Genomic DNA, 21759 nt, shown 5'->3' with positions numbered 1-21759 from the left:
GTGTGTGTGGAGGGGTGGGGTACTGCCAATACTTGTGTGTTTGCATGGTCAATCAGGAATACCTGTAGATGAACAAGTTGAGCTTATTACTTGTTGCAGTGAGGGAGCCCACATACCATGGGAGAACTGAGGGCATCTCAGCCCAAGGGTGTTACGAGGAACCTAGCGTAGGATTTGGGCTTTGGCTGGGTAGTTTGGGAGAGAGCCCAGGGAGGTGGGGGCATTGATTTGGATGGTGTGCTGTCAGAAAGCAGTGATGAGTTCATGATGGTGTATCTTAGTAAGCCTCATCTAAAAGGAAGGAGACCAGGTGGAGGCCAAAGATGCAAGTTATAAAGAAACAGAGGTCACTCCTATTAACCAGGAGACACAGACTTGAGTATTTTGGGGCTGGGGTGGTGCTCATGTTTTGCAGTGTTCAGATGTGATTATGGTCTTGTTTTTGTCTTGACCCAGTGTGGTCACAGAGAGACCTTGTCTGATGGTGATGTTCTGCCAAATTATTTACATTCAACTGGAAAACAGCAAAGCCTAGCTGTGCATGCAGGGCCAGCTCCCTGGGGTCATGGCTGCTTGTCCGTCAAGCTCTCTCTCACTTATTCGCTCTACCTTGTCCAACTCTTTGCAACCCCATGGACTGTAGCTCACCAGGCTCCTCTGTCCGAGGGATTTCCCAGACAAGAATACTAGAATGGGTTGCCATTCCCTTCTCCAGAGGATCTTCTCCACCCAGAGATCAAACCCAGGTCTCCTTCATTGCAGGTGGATTCTTTACCATCTGAGCCACAGAGGAGCCCATATCTGCTAGTATACCTGTTTAAAAAGATAAATAAATAAAAAGACCCCTCCAGCTGCTGTGTTGAGAATGGACTCTAGGGAGCAGAGATGGAAGATGCTTTGGGGGACTGCTGAGATGGCTCAGGGGAGGAGAGATGATGGTGGTTTGGATAAACTTGGCAGAAAAAGTGGTAGGAAGAGCTCAGATTGGACACAGATTTAGAGGTGGGGTAAAACAGAACGGTGCCAAGATTTTTCTTTCAAGCAAAAGATTGAATTGTCCTTTCCTGCGATGGGGAAGCCCCCTGAAGGAGCAAAATGTCTTTTGCAAGGTAATGGATCAGGAACTCCCGGGGCGGGGAGGTGGGGAGGTGCCAAGTTGAGGTGTCACTAGAATCCAAGCCCAGCCACTGAGTAAGCAGATGTACCTGTGGGCCTGAAGTTTGGTGGGATGACAGATTCGAGAGCTGCCAATGTTTATGTGAATATAAGGCAGGGCCCTGAATGAAATCACAGAGATCTGAGCCCAGATGGGGAAGAGGTTTTGTCTGTCTTCACTCACTTCCCAAGCACTCCAATATTTGGACATCTGGGAAGTGAGGAGCAATCACCAGAGGAGACTATCACCAGAGGGAAAGTAACATCCAGTGAGGTAGAAGAACCAAGAGTTTAGTAATCTATTCACAAATATGTATTGAATTCTGCACCAGAATTTCTAAGACTTTAGATTTTGAACTACTGGAATACTGGACAGGTGGCATTGCCAGGCTGGGGAAAAAAGTGTGAGCCAAAACTGTTGGCTGACACCAAGCATCTGTTCCCTTTTTCTTGATAAAAGAACCACGACTCTGTTTGGAGAGGCAGTGTACCCATATAAGTATCTACATAAAATGTAAATGCAAGTGTCATGTGGGACTTTTGCAGCCTGCTTCAATGGAGCTAATGTGGTTGGGAGGCACACACCTGCTCTTCTACTCTTATTCCTTCCTGCTGTCTGAAAGATGGATGTGACAGTTGGCGCTCCAGCAGCCATCTTGAATCATGAGGGCTCAGCAAATGGAAACCAAGCATTAAGGATGGCAGAATGGAAGTACAGAAGCCCATAATCCTCCTAACTGTGGAGTTGCCAACAAGTCATAGATTCCTTAACTTTAGATTAAGTTAAGAAAGAAACTTCTGTTTAAAATTCACAGTTATTTTAGGTTTTCTGTTATACTGTAGCAAAATTCAATTCTGACATGAGATTTATTCACAGTATTTCCAAACTATGTGGGCAACTTGTGTGAGGAACCAAGCTGTCTACAGAGTTTGTCATGGTCCCTGCTCTCCCAGGACTCCCTGTGCAGTCAAGGGCTCACCAGTGCACCACTGGTACTTGGGTCATAACAGCATTGGTTGGTAGGGGCTGTGATGGTGGGTGTGCTCCGGGGTCTACAGTGAGGACTGAGACAGATGGCAAAGCAAGTTTCATCTTCTCAGTTCCTTTCAAACCATATCTAAATGCAATGACTCAACACGTGTTCTTGGTCTGATTTTTGTTCCATTGCCTACATTTAATTTTAATTTATTCCAGTACCTAATTTAAGCTTGGAGTTGAGGAGGGGGAAAAAATGATAATGTGGACCAGATTTTAGGTGGTTGGCACTTATAATTTCAGAGAACTTCGATGGAATAATAAGTAATGGTTATGAACTTGCTAAGAATCAATTTGGTATGTGGAGCTTCATCCAACTGACAATTATATAAAGACGCAAGCTCTAGAAAATTGGCAGGAGGCTAAAACTACAAATGTGATCTGTGTCATTTCTTTAATGGACCAGTTATTTTGATGCCTCTTTTTCCCCTTGGAAGGCACCTTAACACACACTTGGCTAACTTCTTACCTCTGGCCAAGAATGCTCTTGACTATCAGAACTTTTGTCAGATCGAGGCCCAGTGGAGACATAAATCTATTACATGTGTAGGCTGTAAGTGCTCAGTCGCGTCTGACTCTTCTGACCCCAGGGACTGTAGTTCGCCAGGCTTCTCTGTCCATAAGATTCTCCAGGAAAAATACTGGAGTGGGTTGCCATTTCCTCCTCCAGGGGGTTTTCCCTACCCAGGGATAGAACCCGAGTCTCCCTTGTCTCCTGCATTGGCAGCTGGATTCTTTACCACTGCACCACGTGGGAAGCTGAAATCTATGATATACTGAGCACCTACTAGGTACCAGGCCCACTGCACGTGTTCTCTCATCTGTTTACAATAACCCTGCAAAATAGGTTCTAGAATCTTCCTTTCACCAATAAGAACCATCACTCAGAAAGCCTGAGCACTCTGTCTCTAGTCCTCAGCAACTCTTGAGAGGAGAGCTGGATTTCAAGCCCTTTGCTCTACACCATAAGGCTTCTCTCCCACAATGCCTTGTGTCGCCCCCTGTCCTCTAACAGTTTTTGAAGCCTGGAATCTCTTCTGTTCAATCTAAATGGCTTTCTGCCCTTGGGGTCTCCTTCCCAGGGTCCACCAGTCACAATCCCACCCCTCACCCAAATCTTTTGTGCAATCTCCTTCCCTCGCCAGAAACTTCCTTGTGCTTCCCGTCTGTGTGAAGTCTGCTTCCTGGGAATTCTCCCCACCCCGTGCGTGGCTCTTGCAACGCATCCTTTTCTGTACTTCACCGGGGCTTTTTGTTTCTTTAAGTGACATAGCTGAATGATCCATTTTCAGTGGGAGGGAGGAACGATAGGACATTTTTTTGTGCACTTAATTTTGTTATAGGAGTTTGTTTCTTTTGATTCCTCAAATAACCCTATGAGGGCTTTTTAACGCGCCACTTTACAGATGAAGAAGTTGGATACACAGCCACCTAAAGCGGTGCAAACCCAGGAAGCAAGGAGAAATTAAAATCCGCCCCCCCACCCCCCGCCCGCCTAGCCTAGCTCATTGCTCAGGCATCCAGCAAATGTTTGTGGAGTGAATTAATGAACGGATGAATGAATGAATGCCTGCCGGTCAGCTTCCAAAAGGAACTCGGTGAGAAATGACACCAGGTGGAGGTCTGAAGTACCCTGAAAAATACAGATTCCAAGTACAGATGGGGTTCAGTGCTGAAGAAAAGCTCAAACACTGAGGCAAGCTCAGAATAAAAGAGAAACGTTTGTTTAACACTTTAATGACTAAAAGTATGTCTTCGAAGAGCAGGCAGAGAAGAGGTATTCGCAGTCCACAAAGCTCGCTCCTTAGGAGCGCCCCGGAACACCCGTCGGGTTTTGTTCACCAACTTCGGCCGGTCGCGGGGGCGGCCCGGCGCCTGCCCCTTTAAGAATCTGGTCGAAGTCCTTTTCCTCCGCCTGCCCCGCCCCCTCGCGGAGCCGGCGCGTCCCGGCGCCCACCCCTTTCTCTCCCGGAGGGCTTAGCTACGGGCTCGACTGCCCTTCCGTCACAGAGGCGCCGCCTCTGATTGGCTGCAGGTCGGGAGGCGGGGCGGGAAGGCCGGAGAAACTAGTTTGTTGGCGGCGCCGGGGCTGAACCGCAAAGCGGCGGCGCGCTCCGCGGCGTTCGCGAACCGGGGGAGGGGAGCGGCAGCGGCAGCGGCGAGGGCTGAGGGACCTCGCGCGCGCGCGGCCAGGGGGGCGGCCTCTGAGCGCGGCGGGCGGAGCAGCACGGAGCGGTAAGTACCGGGACCGGGCTGGAGACGAGAGTCGGTCTAGCAGCACTCGCGGCCCCGGCGTTGGCACTTGTCACCACCCACCCCGCCCCGCGGCCGGGACCTGGGGCGCCGGGTCCTGCGCGCCCCGCTGTGTGAGCAATCCCCGGGCAGAGCGAGCCTCGCGGGCCCGCCTGCCCAGGGAGCAGCGCCCCGGGGCTCGAGCCCCCGGAGTCCCCTCGTGCACCACGGGGTCTCGGGGCCGGAGTGGGGGGCTGGAGTCGGGGACAATGGTGGGGAGTGGAGGTCTGGAGAGAAGCACCCCTCCCAGCTCCGCTCCTCCGGCCTCGTGCGTGCCTGGGGACCCGGCGAGGGTATTTGTTTGAAAGCTCTGAGCGACGGAATGAATTGTTTTGCAAATAGGATGTTGCGCGCGGGAGCTGCAACTCTTTTTTTTCCCCCCTGGGAGTACTTGATTCATTGAGTCCGCAGACTCTCTTTTTAAAAAATTACTATCGATCCTGGAAAGAGGAGGCTGCCTGTCTTTGAGGATGTGAGCGGCCCGGGCTCTGCGAGGTAGTCCCCGCGCACTTGACGCCAAGGGGCCAGATGGTTGCCTGCCTCTCGCAGAGAGAGAGCCGAGGGGCTTCCTCACGGGAAAGATCGTCCACGCGAGCCGGGCCCCGCTTGCGTCCCACATGACGGGGCCCCTCGTCCTGTGCTGGAGCTTGGAGCCGCCGAGGAGTGGGCACCCGCCCGAAGTCCCGCCCCCCGGGGTGGCCGCCACCCTAGCGGGTGCAGAACGAGCCTCCTTTGGCCCGGCTGTCCGGTTCACCCCATTCTGCCCGGGCTCCGGGACCCCGCTGCACCTGGGCACGCCCTCACTCCTTTTCCCCCTTGTGGTTGCTTGAGGGATCTTCGGGTTGGGAGGCCGTACCCCTCAGGGACACCGTACACTTCTGCGCTGGTGTTTCAAAGCTGCCCCCGCCAAATTGATTTGCGCTCTCTGAGCAGAGGAATCTTTATAGAGACCTTAACAAAGGGGTTGGGGTGGGGACCCACCCGGGACCCCCGCAGGTTTAGTGCTGCGGCTCTTGGTCCTGCTGGGTTGCTTTGGGGCTGGGGCAAGGCTCCCTGAGCTTTGGCCCTCCCTGCTGACTCAGGGCGGAGAAGGCCAGGTGTCTGGGCCTTTTGGTTTCACTCTGGCGGCATGCTGGAGGGAGGGAAGTTGCCAGTGGCCCTGGGAGAGGAGGCGGGAGCCCCAGCGGCTTGTCATGGGCCAGACTCTGGTGACTGTGACTTGAGGTCAAGCCTTTTCGCACCCAGGGCCTCAATCGCCCCATTCACAGGTGGGTCTGATGCTCTTGAGCCCAGGTGCTGTTCTGATTGCTCCCGGGTGTTGCTAAAGGCTTGCATTTGAGGACTGGGAGGAGCAGGACCCAAGGCCCACCCCACCCAGGGGGCAGGTTTGGTATTCTTAACGTGGGGGCCTCGAATCCCTAAGACCTGCCTTTGAGGATGACAAGTCTGTCTTTTTACAGGCCGGGCGGCTGTCTCCGCCTTGAGTCATTCCCTTTGTCAGGAAGTGACTCCGCGGAGGTTGTTAAAAGGAAGGTAGTTAATGGTAGAGACCTTGGTCCTGGGGCTGCAACCGGTTTTATGTTTGCGGTGCCCAGAGAGGAGCTGGGGGCGAGTTGCACCCTCCCCCTCGGAGGCGGTCTTTGCGGCCTGATGCCCCTTGATAGCATCTTGGACCTGCGGGCGCTCTGTGTGGGAGAGGAGAGCAGGAAGAGAGACCACATTACTCGGGCCTCGGACTTCCTGGGCTGCAGGGAAAGAAGGCTTGGCTGTTTCCATCTCTCACTGTCCTGGGCTAGGGGAGTCAGAGGGAGTGTCCTTTAGCGGGTGGTGTGTTCATTGGTGCATTAATTGATGAATCGGTTCATGGTTTGAAGGGGCTTGATTGGGCTCACGCCTTCCAGGAGGCCCCCTGGACCAGGATGTGCTGCCACGTGGGGTTAGGAGGTGCCCACGGTACCCCCAGTGACAGAGACAGCGAGGGGATTGAAGAGGGGCACAGGAGGGGAGCACGGGTGGCGAAGGCTTCCTGGAGAGAGGATGCTCTGCTAGAGTAAAGATGAGAAAGGCACGTCCGGGGCTACCGCCTCCCCCCACCCTTTCATGTTTCTCCCAGAGGCCGCTTCATTGCCAGCCTCCAGGCTGGTGCCGGTTGAGGGCAGAGAGCAGGAGGTGGCAGGCACTGAAATGTTCACCTGGGACTGTGGTGGTCTGGCCCAGGAGTCCCCCAGGAAGAAGGAGGGAGGTGCTCCTGGATGCAGCCTCTCTGCTCAGGGAATCCTGGGAGGTCCCACCCCATGAACCCCCAAGACCAGCCCGTCCCCTAAGCCTTCAGTCACTCTGGACCGACCAGCTCTCAGTGTGGGTGTGGCCCGTGAAAGGAGGCGGCCAGCAGATCTGGCGCGAGAAAACAGGGTGACCAGACACAAATGAATTGGCTGATTGAGATGCTGGTTTTCATCTAATGTGGTAAATTTCATAATTGAATTGCCTTAGGCAGCCCAGGCGGTTGAAGCGTTTTCCCAGCCAGAAAACACTTAGTTTTCCCAGACATCTGGGGGGCGGGGGGTGGCAATGGGGAGAGTGTGTGTGTCCACAGCTTTTTACACCCCCTCCCAGCAAGCCTTTCCCTTAGCAACCTGGGTCTGCCCGAACTGATGGAGTCAGTCCCGCCTGCCCAGCAGATTCCAATCCCTCTCCTGGACCCCCTGGCCCCTGAGTCACACTCCTCCCAGCCCGATCGGAAGGCGGCTGAAGCTGATGCCTGTCACCTTCAGGTGCTCACCTTGCCATCCAGACTCTGGGTCCCTCAGCCGTTCATTAGGAGCAGGGAAGCGGGTGTGTGGGGCTGGAGGTCAGAGAGGGACTCGGGGCTGGGAGGGCTCCCTGTTACGAAGTCTCTGCAGCACCTGGCTGGGGAGGAGGGAGAAGAGCAGGGGCTCTTTGAACCAGACTTGGGTTCACATGAAGCTTCTGTGTCTGTGTCAGCCTTCTCCTGCGGCCCCGGCCACCTGCAGCCACCCTGCCCCCTCCCTTAGTGCCAGGAGACTCTGTTCTTTCTTACTGGTAAGCCTTTCCTTCCCAGCCCTCTCACTACCCTTTTGGATGAAAAATGGTAGGCGTGTGTGGCTCATCAACCTGTTTTTAGAAGTGCCAGCTCTGTGGTCTCAGAAACCCAGTTAAGCTGGGAAATTTCCCTACATTTTCTGCAAATACGCAACCATCTCCCAAGCCGTTCCTTTCCCCACAATCGTCTCCTGTACCCTTGGGCTGGACAGAGTTTAGAAGAGGGTCTCTGGGCCCACCTTGTTTCGGTGTGACCGAGGCCAAGTCCAAGGCCACCTCTTCACTGGCCATCTCGCGGTTGGAACCCTCGCACCTGGAAGGTGTTGGCAAATAGAGCCCTGACGGTGGGGTCCTGGGGTCCTGCCCCACCTCTGCTTGGCTATGTGACTTCCCATAGGCCTGCTTACGTCTCTGGGCCTTGATTTGCTCTTCTGCAAATTGGGTGGATGCTTTCCTGTACAGTGCTTCTATTAAATGTCTTGCTGTTAAATCTCAAGGAAGATTTTTGGTATCATGTCGTTTTATAAGGCATGAGTTATTTGCATAGCTCTCCTGGGCAGGAGCAGGGGAGGGGCAGCCGGTAAAGTGGAGGGAGCTGAATTAGAAGGCAGGAGCCTGGCATCCTGGTTCCCAGCTCTGCCTCTGACGACGGGAGCTGGGCCTTTGGGCAGGTCACCTTCCTTCTCTTGGCCCTCAAATTTTCCACCTGTAGAGTGAAAGGAGGGTAGTAGGCAAGCGCCCCACTTCCTTTTCTTTCTGGGTGAGTGAAAACTGAGTCAGACTTTCCCAGTAACCCCAGAGGGACAGGGCTGTCCCCTGCCTCTGGCCCCTTGGAGTTCGGGGCCCTGGGGTGAGGGGCAGCAGGTGTGGGAGCATTGAAGTTGCTCCCTCCACTCTGGAACAGATGGAGTGAGACCTCGCCTGGGAATGCCGAGGGGACACCTCGCAAAGGAAAGAGGGACAGAGAGGTTCCAGGATCCAAGTGGGATCACCAGGGAGTCCAGGGGCACAGAGGAGGACACCGGGCTCCAGGGGCACAGAGGAGGACACCGGGCTCCCCGCACTTGGCCAAGGAGGAGCCTGCAAGACCAGTCTGATGGCTCCACGTGTGAGGAGGCAGGCGGCGGGGGCTGAGCAGGGCCGTGGGAGAACTGTCAGACGCCGCCAGAGGGAGGCCCGCACTGGCTACGGCGCGCGGCTCCCCACCCACTTCTGTCTGCCGGGAAGGCACCTCCTGTCGGGAAGGCGACTGTCGGCCGCCCCTCAGAGTAGGATGCAAGGGATCCTGGAAGCCTGGCTGGTCTTCCGCCTACTCCTTGAAGGAGAGGCTGACCACAGATCAGCGCAGGCTCCCCAGAATTGATCTAGTTAAGATAAGGGAGGCTCCGCTCCTCAAACTCCAGGACGAGCTGCCTGCCGGGTTTGCAGTTGGCCAGGTCAGATACGTCTGCTTCGTCTGGGCTGGGGTGAGGGCCGAGAGACGGGGGAGCTTTTTTCCTCGAAAGCCATGGGGATCGCATCCTCCATCCAGTGTTCAAGTCCTGCTGTGTCCCAGCGGGGCTTGCGAGATCCCGGGCAAACGAGATTCCCCTTAACCCACGAGTGAGCGCCTGTGTTGTTCGCAGCTTTGGAAATCCGAGGAAGTGAGAGGTCCAGCTCCATTCAGGCAGCGAACATGTATTTAGCATCTTCTGAATGGCTCACCCCGGACTAGAAACTGGGAAGGGAAAGTCAGGTTCAAGGAGGGTTGTGCTTGGAATTCTGCTCAGCCTCTGGCTTGGGAGACGGACAGCTAGCCGGGTGGTTATGGCTCAGAGCTAGGCTGTAAGTGACGTGACCGGAGCCACAGGACGCGTGAGGAGATGGACTGTCATTGGTGGCCTGATTCTTTGTGTGGCCGAGGAATTTTTGAAATTTTGTTTATTTTTGGCTATGCTGGGACTTTCTTGCTGCACACAGGCTCTCTCTAGTTACAGAGAGCGTGGGCGACTCTAGTTGCGGTGCTCAGCCTGTTGCTCTGGTAGCTTCTGTGCAGGGCATGGGCTCTCGGTGCATGGGCTCAGTAGTTGGGACTCTCAGGCTCAGTTGCTCCATGGCATGTGGGATCTTCCCCGACCGGGGATCAAACCTGTGTCCCCTTCATTAGCAGGCCGATTCTTAACCACCAGGGAAGTCCCCGATGAGTGTTTTTTGCAAGCTGTTTTCTGCCAGGCTCTGCAGTGCAGCAGAGAACAAGGCAAGGTCTTCACCATCCTGGAGCCCCCATTCAACTGGAGGAGGCAGACAACAGATAAATAAACAGAGCTGAGGTTGGGCTGCAGGAGGTGGGTGGGGTGGGGTGGCAGCGAGAGGAAAAGGATTGAGGTGGGGCATCCGCTTAGACTAGGGAGCCTAAAGAAAGCTCCTCTAGGCTGATGACGTTGACCTCCAGGACAGCAGGACGCAGCCGTGGGAGGATCTGAAGGAGAAGGTGTCAAACAAGTGCACAGGCTGTGAACCCTGTGTGCTGGAGAGGGGTTTGAGATGAGACCCAGAATAAGCTGCTCTTCTGATTTGTACAAAGGCCAAGAAAACATGTTCCTTTTAAGATGCTTTATTATCTTTAATGTCAATCATACATTGGTGGATTCCTTTATCAACAAACAGTATTAGAAGAAGTGGAACCTGCTATGAAAGCAGCCTGGTCCTTGGTATCTGTCTGCAGTTTGGGGCATATCCTTCTCGTCCCCCTTTTCATATTATGTAATTTGGATCACACTCAGTATTCCAGTGGCTATCACTTAGTGTGTGGGTGGATCTTGTTCCCTTTTCACAGCTGCGAAATAGTCCACAGCATGGCCAAACCACTATCTTTTTTTTCTTTTAGTCTCCTAACAAGAGACTTTTGGATTGTGTCTGATTTTTTTCCTTTTATCCTCCGTACAATCCATGAATTCACATACATCTTGGTCATGTATCTTTCTGGTCTTTAAATTTTCATTGTCAAGACTAAAATGCCCTTTGCAAAGGCTAATAAGCCAGTTTACTCTCCTACTGATGTTGTCTGGGAGCCCACCTCTCCACCCATACTTGCTATTATCTACATTTTCCCTTTTAGCTAATGTGATTGGTAAAAATGATCTCATACTCCTTAAAAAAAAAAAGTGATCCAGTTTATTCAGGCTTCCAGTTTTTATTGTAATCCATCATTGTTTTTTCCAGAAGACCAAGGTTTAGCAAGTGCTGGCTCTGCCTCTCATTGGTCTCCTGACCACGGCTGGGGACTCAGCCTTCACCCTGCGTGCTCACATGTGAAATGAGGCCCTTTTAATCCCTGCCCCCTGCCAGGCTGCTCTGTGTTGCGCATGGGGAAACATTCCGGAAAGTTCATTTTATGCTGAAAAGCTCTGCAGACATCATGGGTTTTACTAGTGAAAGGAGACTATCTGGAGCCTAGAACATTTGAACGGATGTGAGTGTTTCTAAGCAGCTAGCATGTCCAGGGGAGGGGCCGGGGTGGCTTTAGGTGGGACATACACCTTGTATCCCTGAGATGGAGGGGCCTCATCCAGCCCAGGAGGATAAAGAAAATTCTGAAGCTGGTCCAAGGAAAGGCTCAGAAAAGGGCATTGATCACCACAGACTGATCCCTCCTTTATCTTTTGTTCAGTCGCTAAGTCGTGCCTGACTCTTTGCGAGATCCCATGGACTGCAGCATGCCAGGCTTCCCTCTCCTTCACTGTCTCCCTGAGTTTGCTCAAACTCATGTCTGTCGAGTCGGTGACGCCATCCAACCATCTCATCCTCTGTCGTCCCCTTCTTCTCCTGCCTTCAGTCTTTCCCGGCATCAGAGTCTTTTCCAGTGAGTTGGATCTTTGTATCAGGTGGCCAAAGTATTGGAGCTTCAGCTTAACCATCAGTCCTTCCAGTGAATATTCAGGATTGATTTCCTTGAGGATTGACAGGTTGGATCTCCTTGCAGTCCAAGGGACTCAAGAGTCTTCTCGAACACCACAGTTCGAAAGCATCAGTTCTTGGCGCTCAGCAGGAACTCTCAGATTCGCACATGACTACTGGAAAAATCAGAGCTTTGACTACGAACCTTTGTTGGCAAAGTGACATCTCTGCTTTTTAATATGCTGTCTATATTTGTCATAGCTTTTCTTCCAAGGAGGAAGGATCTTTTAATTTCGTGGCTGCCATCACCATCTGCAGTGATTTTGGAGCCCAAGAAAATAAAGTCTGTTACTGTTTCCAGAGGCCAAAGGCTGGGGCTCCTAGAGTGTTGTGGATTGCCACGTTTATTACTTTGGGCCTGCTTGTCTGTTGCCCTGTAATGGGAGGATTTAAGCAAAAGATTGACCCAAGAGCTTTTGTACTTGATGTGGAGACAGGCAGGAAAACGGTGGGGCCTGATGAAGGAAAGATGGGACCTGGGGCCTCTGGCCCCATAGTGGGGAGGCTGGGGCGCTGGTGTACCGGTGTCCCTGGAGAAATTCATCTTCACTGGGATTCAGGAGCCTGGGGACGTACAGCCAGGCCCTCCTGTCCTTCCCCAAGTGGGCTGTGACATGGCGAGCCCCTGTCTTGGGGAGCAGGCAGCATCCAGGCTTGGCTACAGTTCCCCTGCAGCTGCCTGGGACCTCAGGCCTGGCGGAGGCGTCAGCCTGACTTGGTTGGGACGGCTGCAGGGCCACGGACCGGAAGGTGAAGCGGGGAGGGTGATAGCATGTGAACGAGGGGACAGTGGCACTCCCAAAAGGCTCCGGTCAGGAGGCCTCCTGCCTTTCTAGCTTTGCAGCCAGCGAGCAGGAGGAGAGGAGGCGGGGACCGCGGCTGCAGACGTGTGTGTGCATTTATTGGTTGTTGCTCAGTCACCAAGTCATGCCGTCTCTTCTGCGACCCCATGGACTGTAGCCGGCTGGATCCTCTGTCCGTGGGATTTCCCAGGCAGGAGTAAGGGAGTGGGTTGCCATTTCCTCTTCCAGGGCATCTCCCAGGCCCAGGGATCAAACCTGCGTCTCTTGAATTGGCAGGTAGGTTCTTTACTTCTGAGCCACCAGGGGAGACCTTTTTGCAGTTATTGGGGTTGGGTTTTTCATGGAGGGAGTGGGGGAAGCATCTCACACAGGAGCTGGCCAGGGGGCAGTCAGTGGGGGCAGGGCAAGGCAGGGTTTTCTGGCTAGGTACCCCCTCACTGCATGCCCAGCCCGGCTCAGAGGGGCTTTGTGGAGTCAGAGTCAGATTGAGTCCCCAGGTTCAGTTTCAGGCAGCAGGATGGACTGGCCTGTCCATGTCGCAGGAAGTTGCAGCTACTATTTTTACCGCTCCAACTAGGACTTTTTACAGGAAGGTACAATTACAATACAAGCAAAATGTCAGGGTTTGGCTGGTCAGCTGAGCCCTGGGAGGCTGCCACAGCCCCAGGCCGAGACCACAGCACGGTCTGTGCATGTGTAAAGTGAGACTCATTTGCCTGTGGACACATGCCTACCCTGGGTGCTGGGTGACTTCCTCTGAACTGCCTGCAGTGTCTGGAGTTTTTCCTTCAGGCCAGAAAGAGGCCTTTGCTGGGATTTGCCTAGATTGGTACCCCTGATTGGGGCACCTTGACCTTGTGGTGGTCACACAGTGGTGAAGCCAGCCTGGACCATTCTGTTCCTGACTGCCCGGGAGGTTGAAATCTTATCAAGTGAGATTATTGAGAACCTGCCATGTGATAGCCACACTGCTGAGTGCTCGGGGCAGAGGTGGGTTAGGCAGACCCCGCTCTCGAGCATCACCTGTGTAGCGGTAAGGACGCAGCAAGTGTCAGTGGTCCCTGAAGTGTTTGGACAAGCACCTGATTTTTTTTTTTTTAATATCTATTTATTTGTCTGTACCAGGCCTTAGTTGTGGCCACACGGGATCTTCAGTCTTTGTTGTGGCATGCAGGACATTTAGTTGCAGCAGGAGAAATCTTAGTTGCAGTATGTGGGATCTAGTTCCCTGACCAGGGATCACACCCATGCCCCCCTAGATTGGGAGCTCAGAGTCTTAGGTACTGGACCAGCAGGAAAGTCCCCACCTGATGTTTTTCATGTACATGCGTTATGGCTAGAGGACAGGCAGGGCTTCTGTTGGCTTCTGTTGCTGCCTAACAGATGAGCACTGACTTAGTGGCTTAGACAGCACCTGTCTGTTAACTCACAGTTCTCTGGGCCAGGAGCTTGGGCTGACTCAACTGAATTCTCCACCTAGACCGTCAGAAGGCCAAGGTCAAGTGTCAGCGGGACTGGGCTTTTGTCCTGCGGCCTTAGGTTGGGGGTGGGGGAGGTTCTGCTTCCAGGCTCGTTCAGGTTGTTGGGAGAATCAGGTTCCTGGTGGTTGTGGGACAGAGGTCCCTCTGCTGCCTGGCTGTCAGTAGGTGGGCTCCTTAACTCCGTGCCAAATAGCCCTCTACCCTACCCCACCTCCAGACCAGCAGCGGACCCTCAGGTCCTTCCCCGCTTCAGATCTCGGATGTCCACTTCTGCAGTCAGCTGAAGACTGCTTTAGAGGACTCATGTGATTAAGGCAGGCCCACCCAGAGCATCTATTTTAAGGACTCCTGATTGGTTAGTGACATCATCAGTTATGTCTGCAACTCACTTTGTCATGTAGGTAACATGGTCACAGGGGTGGAGATCAAGAGAGTCATCTTTGAATTTTTCTGCTAAGGGCTCATGTCAACAGGGTATATGATAGCAATAGTATTAGTAACCTCTGTTCTTTTGAATGGAGTGAATTTTGTGTGTTTCACTGTGTTCTTTACATGGGCTGCCTCTTATTTATTTGGCTGCGTTGGGTCTTAGTTGTGGTATGTGGTCTTTCCCTGTGGCATGTGGGATCTTAGTTCCCCAAGCAGGGATCAAGCCCTCATCCTCTGCTTTGGAGGGCAGACTGTCAACCACTGGACCACCAGGGAAGACCCTGGACTGTCTCATTTAATTTTCAGGATAGCTGTTGATATAGAACAGTTATTTCCACCACCCCCCCCCCACCATTTTCCAGATGGAAATACTGAGGCTCAGAGAATGTAAGTACCTTGGGCCAGTCATACGGGTAGAAACAACAGTGCTAGGATTTGAAATCAGGGCCTTAGCACCTCACCACCCCATCAGGGTGCTTGCGGCCAGCATCTCCACTTTGAGTCCTGTGATTGGCAGGACACCCTTTAGAACACGGATGAAGGTTGCTCTTTTCCATCCAACCTTTAAAATACTTAGGTGTGAAACATGCCAATCACACTTCAGGTTAACACAGAAGATGCTGAGGGCCACTCAGGTGGATATTTTTGAACCTTATTGAAGTGGATATTTGTGGTTCATCTACTTCCCTGCTCAGCAATATTATAAAATATTTGATATATTCCAGGCAGCAAAGAAGACACAGAATACCATCCCACGGACTGTAACCACCAGGCTTCTCTGTCCATGGGATTTCCCTGGCAAGAATACTGGAGTGGGTTGCCATTTCCTTCTCCAGGCGATCTTCCTGAGCCAGGGACTGAACCTGGGTCTCCCATGTTGGCAGATGGATTCTTTACTGCTGAGCCACTGGGGAAGCCCTGATCGCAGGAGACAAGACAAAAAAATGTTCTCTTATTCTCTGCTGTGTTCCTGGTGCATAGCTCAGAAATTACTTGTTAGTTTTTTGAGTATCTGTTGGGTTGGTTAAAAAGTTTGTCTGGGATTTTCTGAAGAATGGAACGGAAAAACCTGAGTGAACCTTTTGGCCGACCTAATACTGTGCCCGAGGTCCTGTACATGCCAGACAGATGTCAAGTCCAGGAGGCTTTTGGAGAGAGGGAGTGGGGCTTGAGCAGGATAATGGGGGAGGAGAGAGCTTGAAAGTCCAGCATGTGCCCCAGCGAGGGGCTGGGGAACAGAGTGAACGAGGCTTGGACGTCAGAGCCTCCTTGAAGGCTTTTGAGCAGGTGGTCCAGAACCAAGTGTCTGGCACCGCAGTGCCAGGAGAGGGGGAGCCCAGCCTGCAGTGGTCAGGGCCTCCCTGTGTTTCTGGAAGAACTAGCCACACCAGGGACCCAGGAAGGAGGATTTAATGGAACTTGGTGGGGCCACACGATATGCTAAAAATGTATGTATGAATGAGTTGCAGTTTCTGGGCACCCATGTATTTGGCTATAAATACACATTACATGTGTAATTTCAAGAGACCAAGAATTATCAGCTGCGAAGCCCAAGAGCAGCAGCCCACGCCCAGCCCCTGTAGTTTGCTGTCTCAGGCCCTGCCCTCTGCAAACCGCCAAGGACTGTTATTTGGGGGGAAATGAGGGGTCCTGTGGCGAGAAGACAGCGTCTGGTGATGGAGGGCAGAGGGGCCTGGGCGCCCCGAGGGGAGGCAGCAAGTGGGGATCAGAGGGCGGCCCCTGTATGCCATGTGCCTGCTTGCCGGAGAGGGGCTCTTATGAGACCCTCTGAGCAGCTGATTGCCCTGTCACTGCCCATCACTTTCCATGGCAGTTTCTTTTTCCGAGTTCTTACTTTAAAAACATGGTTCACGTGGAGGGTGAGGGAGTTCTGCTTCTCACAGCGTGGTGCTAGAAAGTCCCTGGGATTCTTTAGGGGTCCACAATGTCAAAGCTGTTTTCATAGTAACACCCAGATATTATTTGCCTTTTTCACCCATTCCCTCCAAGTGCACAACCCCGTGAACCAGTGTTTTCCAAGTAACCATTGCACAAAGCCATCAAGTCACGCATGGGTAAATGAGCCAGAGTGCAAGACAGACCGAAGATGGGGAGGTCAGAGTACACCTGTTCGCTTCAGGGCTCAGGTCCCCCGCTGCAGCTGATCTTTAAGAAACTGCTGCTCAGGCTGCCCTGACTCAGTGGTGAAGAATCCGCTTGCCAGTGTGGGAGATACGGGTTCGATCTCTGGTCTGGGAAGATCCCACAGGCCACAGAGCAAGTACTGCTCGACAAGTCTTAGCGTTTTGTCAAAGAGGAATATCCACAATAATCTGGAGAGGCTCTTAAAATCTCCCTTTACCAACTCCCTATCTGGGCGAGGCTGTATTTTCTTCTAGTCTTCAATGAAAATATTTTACAATGTTTACGAGTATGGGATTCACAAATACATACTACTATATATAAAATAAGCAATGAGTATTTACTGAATAGCACTGGAAACTGCGTTCAGTATCTTGTAATAATCTATGATAGAAAATAATCTAAAAAAAATATGTAACAATCATTTTGAACACCTGAAATTAATACCATATTGTAAATCAACTGTATTTCAGTTAAAAAAAAAAACACTTAACAATAAATTGAATGCAGAAGCAGATAGAGAATCTGGCTGTTAATAAATTTTTTTTGAAACTAGATTTATGAAAAACAACTTATTTATGCTAACATATAATGAGTTTATTATTTTCAGTTAACTAGTAAACATTTCAATTTTGTCTCAGTTTTAATTTTGTATATGATAAATATCAATAGATTTACGCATGTAACAGAGGCCTCTGAGGGCCCTCAGTCACTTTGAAATTGTGAAAAGACCCTGAGACCAAACCGTTTGAGAACAGCTGTGCAGGGCAAAGCCCCTGCGAGCTGGGGGCTGGATATGAGCCCAGCACCCATCTCTGTTCATCTGTTTTCCCCTTCAGTCCCTCAGGGATCCTGCGAGGTCGGTGTGATTCTCTTCACACCCATTTTACAGACGTGGAAGCTGAGGCACTGAGTGTCTGAATACCTGGCATAAGCTGTGCAGTACAGAGGTGGCTTTGCTGGCAGCACCGGCCAGCAGGGAGGTCCCAGACCAAAGTCCCTGCTCCCCAGGCAGGTAGGAAGGCAGACGCCCAAGAGAGAGCCTGTTAACGCAGGCCAGGTCTGTCCTCATGTTACTTTCAGATGTATCACGCGCTCTTCAGGGTGGCACGGGGCCTGGCCAACTGTGAGCACACTTCCTCACCCTGCCACCTCTCCAGAGGCCCAGGAAGGAGGGCTCAGGTTTGCCAAGTGGCAGCAAGGCACTTGAGAAATCAAGTGCTTTTCATTAAGAACAGCATCTCCTGGTCAGGCGCACACAGCCTTGGCAGCCAGGAAGTTTCTTCTTTCTCAACAGCCCATAAAGTGCCATTTGAGCAGGCACTTTGGGGTTTTTTGGTTGGTTTGTTTTTTTCCCAAGCTTTAGTAATCAGGAATAAAGCTGCTGTAATAATTTTTATACAGGTTTTTGAGTGAACATGGTTTCATTTCTCTTGGAAAAATACAGAGAAGATAGTGCTGCTAGTTACTGAACAGTGATTTATGTACAGCAGTTTCCTGGCGGCTCAGATGATAGAGAATCTGCCTGCTATGTGGGAGACCTGGGTTTGATCACTGGGTTGGGAACATCCCCTGGAAAAGGGAATGGCTACCTACTCCAGTATTCTTGCCTGGAGAATTCCAAGGACAGAGGCGGGCTGCAGTCCATGGGGTCGCAAAGAGTCGGATCCAACTGAGCAACTGATACTTCCACTTTTCATGAATATTGTATAAATGTATTAAATGGACTTTCAGTATAGCACAGAAAAAAAACACAGTAATGATGTTTTGGAAGCAAACTTTCCAGTTCTTTAAGCCTGCTGACTTCTCAAGGCTAAAATTTCACATTAAAACCTTGGTCCTTTCTTCGCTGAAAAAGGCATTCGGTTGGCCCAAAAGTTCATTAGGGTTTTTCTTTTTTTCTCTCTTTCTTATTTTTTAATGGGAGGATAATTGCTTTACAATGTCGTGTTGGTTGCTGCCACACAACAACCCGAATCAGTCACAATTATATATATATGTCCCCTTCCTCTTATGTCCCTTGCCTCTCTCCCATTACACCCCTCTGGGTCATCACAGCATGCCAGACTCGGCACCCTGTGTGAGCAGGGACTCTGGAACAAAACAGCTTTGAGTACTGAGGGCGTGTGCACATTTCTTACCTTCGGTGGGCCTCAGTTTTCCCATCTGTGTAATGGGGACAATGATGGCCTCGAAGAGGTGCCATAAGAATACAATGAAAGAAGGCTTGTACAAGGCTTGGCAAAACACTCGCTCAAAGCAGGGTTTAAAAAAAAAAAAAAAGGTGACCCTGGGTCTGGCATAGCATCTGGCAGGTTCTTGGGGTTGTGAGGTGAAGACAATTTTCTCACCCTGCTCACCAGCAGTGCCTACTGTCAACTGGCTTTCTTGCTCAGCCTACTGAGCCAGTCTATGCATCTCCAGCAGGTGTGTGTGTACTGTGGGTCTGTGTGGGTGACTAGGTAGTTGGTTTTTAACAGATGTAAGAGACAGCCTCCTATTCACAGCACTTCTCGTTTTAGCAGAGAAAGCCAGTTGCTTATTGTGTGTGAGTGTATATATATATAGTTCCGTAGTACTCCACTGTATGAATGAACCACTGTTTCTTTTACTGGGCCTCTCACTCATGAACATTGAGGGATTTGCAATCTTTTGCTTGTAGCCAAAAGGCAACAGAGGGCAGGATTCCTAGGTGTGGAGAGGCTGGGGCAGAGGGTATGTCTTCTGTCCTTTTGAAAGATCTTGCCAAAGCACTGTCTAGCCACACACCCCTGCCCTCCGCCCTCCCCGTGGGAGGGGACAGACAGAGCTGTGTCCTGGGCTTCGACACTTGAGGCACCTTCCCATTCTGGTCCGACACTGCCAGCCTGGACTAGAAGAAGCTTCTGGACACTGGGAGAAAGCAGCTCATGACCAGTAAGTGGCTGGTGCTTCACTGGTTTTTTTTTTTTCCCCTCTTCTGTCCTTTTCTGCATGTTCATTTTCCTCCCAGGCTGTCACTCCAGGTGGCTTGCTGAAAGTGATATCTAGGCCAGAGTGCTCTTAATGGCTCCATCTGTGGGCCGCTGCAGATCTTTCAGGGGGCCAGACAGGAAGAGAGACAGCCTCCCTCCCGGTCCCCAGCCCCCGCACCACCTCTGTTTGCCAAGGGCCCAGCCAGTCCCGCTGGCGGAGGAGGAACCCAGGACCGGGTGGCGATGTTTGCTTTGCACGGGGGCTGTTCTCTGGCCCCTGCTTTGTTCTCCGCTCTGTCTCGCTCTGGATAACTGAAAGGAAACAAGCGATTTCAACAGATGGGCAAACCGGAGCACCGAGGTCTTTGTCCCCTCTGAGAGCCGGGATGTCTGTTTCATTGGCCCTGCTCCTGTCTGCAGCAGCAGCTGGGCTTGCAGACTCGCAGACCCCCAGTCTCGGGGCCAGAGCTGAGGAGCAGCAGGACACAGCAGTGGGGCCCGGGTGGCAGCCTCTCTCTGCCCCACTGAATTTGGAGGCATCTGAGCCACCGCTCTCTAAGCTGAAAGAAGCCTCTTTGTTGCCAGGTTGCTTTCCTGAAGCAGGCTAAACAGAGCTGCTAGGACAATCTGACATCAAACGTCTGTAATAATTCTCCAAAGATTTTTATCTCAAAGCGAAAGTTGCTCAGTCATGTCTGACTCTTTGTGACCCCATGGACTATACAGTCCATGGAATTCTCCAGGCCAGGATACAGGAGTGGGTAGCCTTTCCCTTCTCGGGTTCCATCCCTGGGTCGGGAAGATCCCCCGGAGAAGGGAATGGCTACCCACTCCAGTATTCTTTCCTGGGAAGTCCGACGGACAGTGGAACCTGGTGAGCTACAGTCCATGGGGTTGGAAAAGAGCTGGACGTGACTGAGTGAGGAAGCACACCTCAGCACAGAGATGTTGTTTGTTGGATACAAATTCAAAACTACGGATGAATGAATTAGGAAGTCAGGGTGGGTTCTGTGCTGCACAGACATTAAAATTACTGCCAGCGATCCCAGAGAGACTGAGCAGGTTCATCCTGGTGTTTGTAAGCAGGAGGCCCAGCCAGTCTGTGTTCAGTGATGAATGGAACATGCCGACTCTGTGAATGGGTAAAAACAATGTGAAATCGTGTTCCGTAACTGCAACAATGTAAAATGTTTGGGAATAATGGCTGAAAATAAGAAGCCAAAGTGAAAATAGTTACTCTCTTCAGTATTTCTCAACCTTAATCACTTCCCTACCACAAACCTTTTTGGACCTTTTATTCCTAATTGCATTCAACCCTGTGCTTCCCCCGCATAAATTTTAATACCAGGTATACTATAAGGATATACTTAACCTTCCCTGGTGGCTCAGATGATAAAGAATCTGTCTGCCATGCCAGAGAGTTTGATCCCTGGGTCAGGAAAATCCCCTGGACGAGGGCATGCAATGCACTCCAGTAGTCTTGCCTGGAGAATCTCATGGACAGAGGAGCCTGTTGGGCTGCAGTCCATGGGGTCACAAAGAATCCGACACGACCTAGCGACTCACACTGTGTGTCTGTGTTTGGTGTGTGTGTCTGTGCTTTGCACCTAGAACAAATAAGAGTTTTTTCTGTCCTCCAAGAGCCAGTGGTTGCCTCCTTAGGACAGTGTTCCTGCCCACCACCTCCTGATAGCCTCATCCCCATGAGAACGTCTGTGCTGGGGCTGTGATTCCTGGGGATCTTCATCTTCTGTATTTTGCCTTCTCTTCCGTGTTGTCTTCAGTAATAATGACTGAGCTCTGGGGTGTGCCTGTTGGCCTGTCTCACTTGGTTCGTGGAGCCACACCCAGCGGAGGGGGTCTTGAGCAGAAGAAGGGGCACTGACCATCCGTGGCTGCATCTCCTGGGCTGGACGTGTGGCCCTGGCAGTCATTTCAGGGAGTCATTCCACATCTCCTTGCCCTGTGTCCCAGCCTGTAAAAAGCACTCAGCACAGAGCCTCGTACGTAGTCGGTGCTCATCACTATGGTTTGTTAGTAGTACTGTTGTCATCCCCATTCATCTCTGAGCTTCTGTTTTCTTATTTGTAAATTACAGAACCGAGAGGCTGTGTGGTAGGATCCCACCTCTGATGCTCTTCTAGGTGAGTGAAGCCTCATGACTGTGCCTGCTAAGTCATTTGGGTCGTGTCTGACTCTTTGCGACCCCATGGGCTGTAGCCCACCAGGCTCCTCTGTCCATGGGATTCTTCAGGCAAGAATACTGGAGTGGGTTGCTATTTCCTCCTCCAGGACATCTTCCCAACCTTGGAATCGAACCCATGTCTCTTAAGTCTCCTGTACTGGCAGGTGGGTTCTTTTACCACTTAGCGCCACCTGGGAAGCCTAGTTTTGGCCAGTGAGATGGGGGCAGAAGTGATGTGTGTCCTAAGCCAAGCACCAGTGCCACACTTGCTGGATCTTTCTCT

General features: G+C 51.7%; 1 protein-coding gene across 8 annotated transcripts in view; it reads left to right on the top strand.

Moving 5' to 3' along the window:
* The first annotated feature begins 4281 nt into the window (after positions 1 to 4281).
* Positions 4282 to 21759, top strand: part of KLHL25 (kelch like family member 25) — a 49960-nt gene continuing 32482 nt past the window's right edge. For 2 of the 8 annotated variants that reach the window (XM_070478216.1, XM_070478214.1), the window contains exons 1-2: positions 4282 to 4426; positions 21390 to 21435. Coding sequence is in view for 1 of the 8 variants with exons in the window: in XM_020895168.2 (XP_020750827.2) it covers positions 19247 to 19253 (7 nt within the window). In the remaining 7 variants the exon portion in view is untranslated. Of the gene's footprint in view, positions 4427 to 8838; positions 8983 to 19045; positions 19254 to 21389; positions 21436 to 21759 lie in introns of those variants that run through there. The other 6 variants (XM_020895170.2, XM_020895169.2, XM_020895173.2 and 3 more) reach the window with 4 other exon arrangements.

Source organism: Odocoileus virginianus, chromosome 16, assembly GCF_023699985.2.
Source record: "Odocoileus virginianus isolate 20LAN1187 ecotype Illinois chromosome 16, Ovbor_1.2, whole genome shotgun sequence".
Taxonomy (NCBI): Eukaryota; Metazoa; Chordata; class Mammalia; order Artiodactyla; family Cervidae; genus Odocoileus; species Odocoileus virginianus.
Note: the sequence above shows the minus strand (reverse complement) of the source record. Positions and strands in the feature narration are given on the sequence as shown.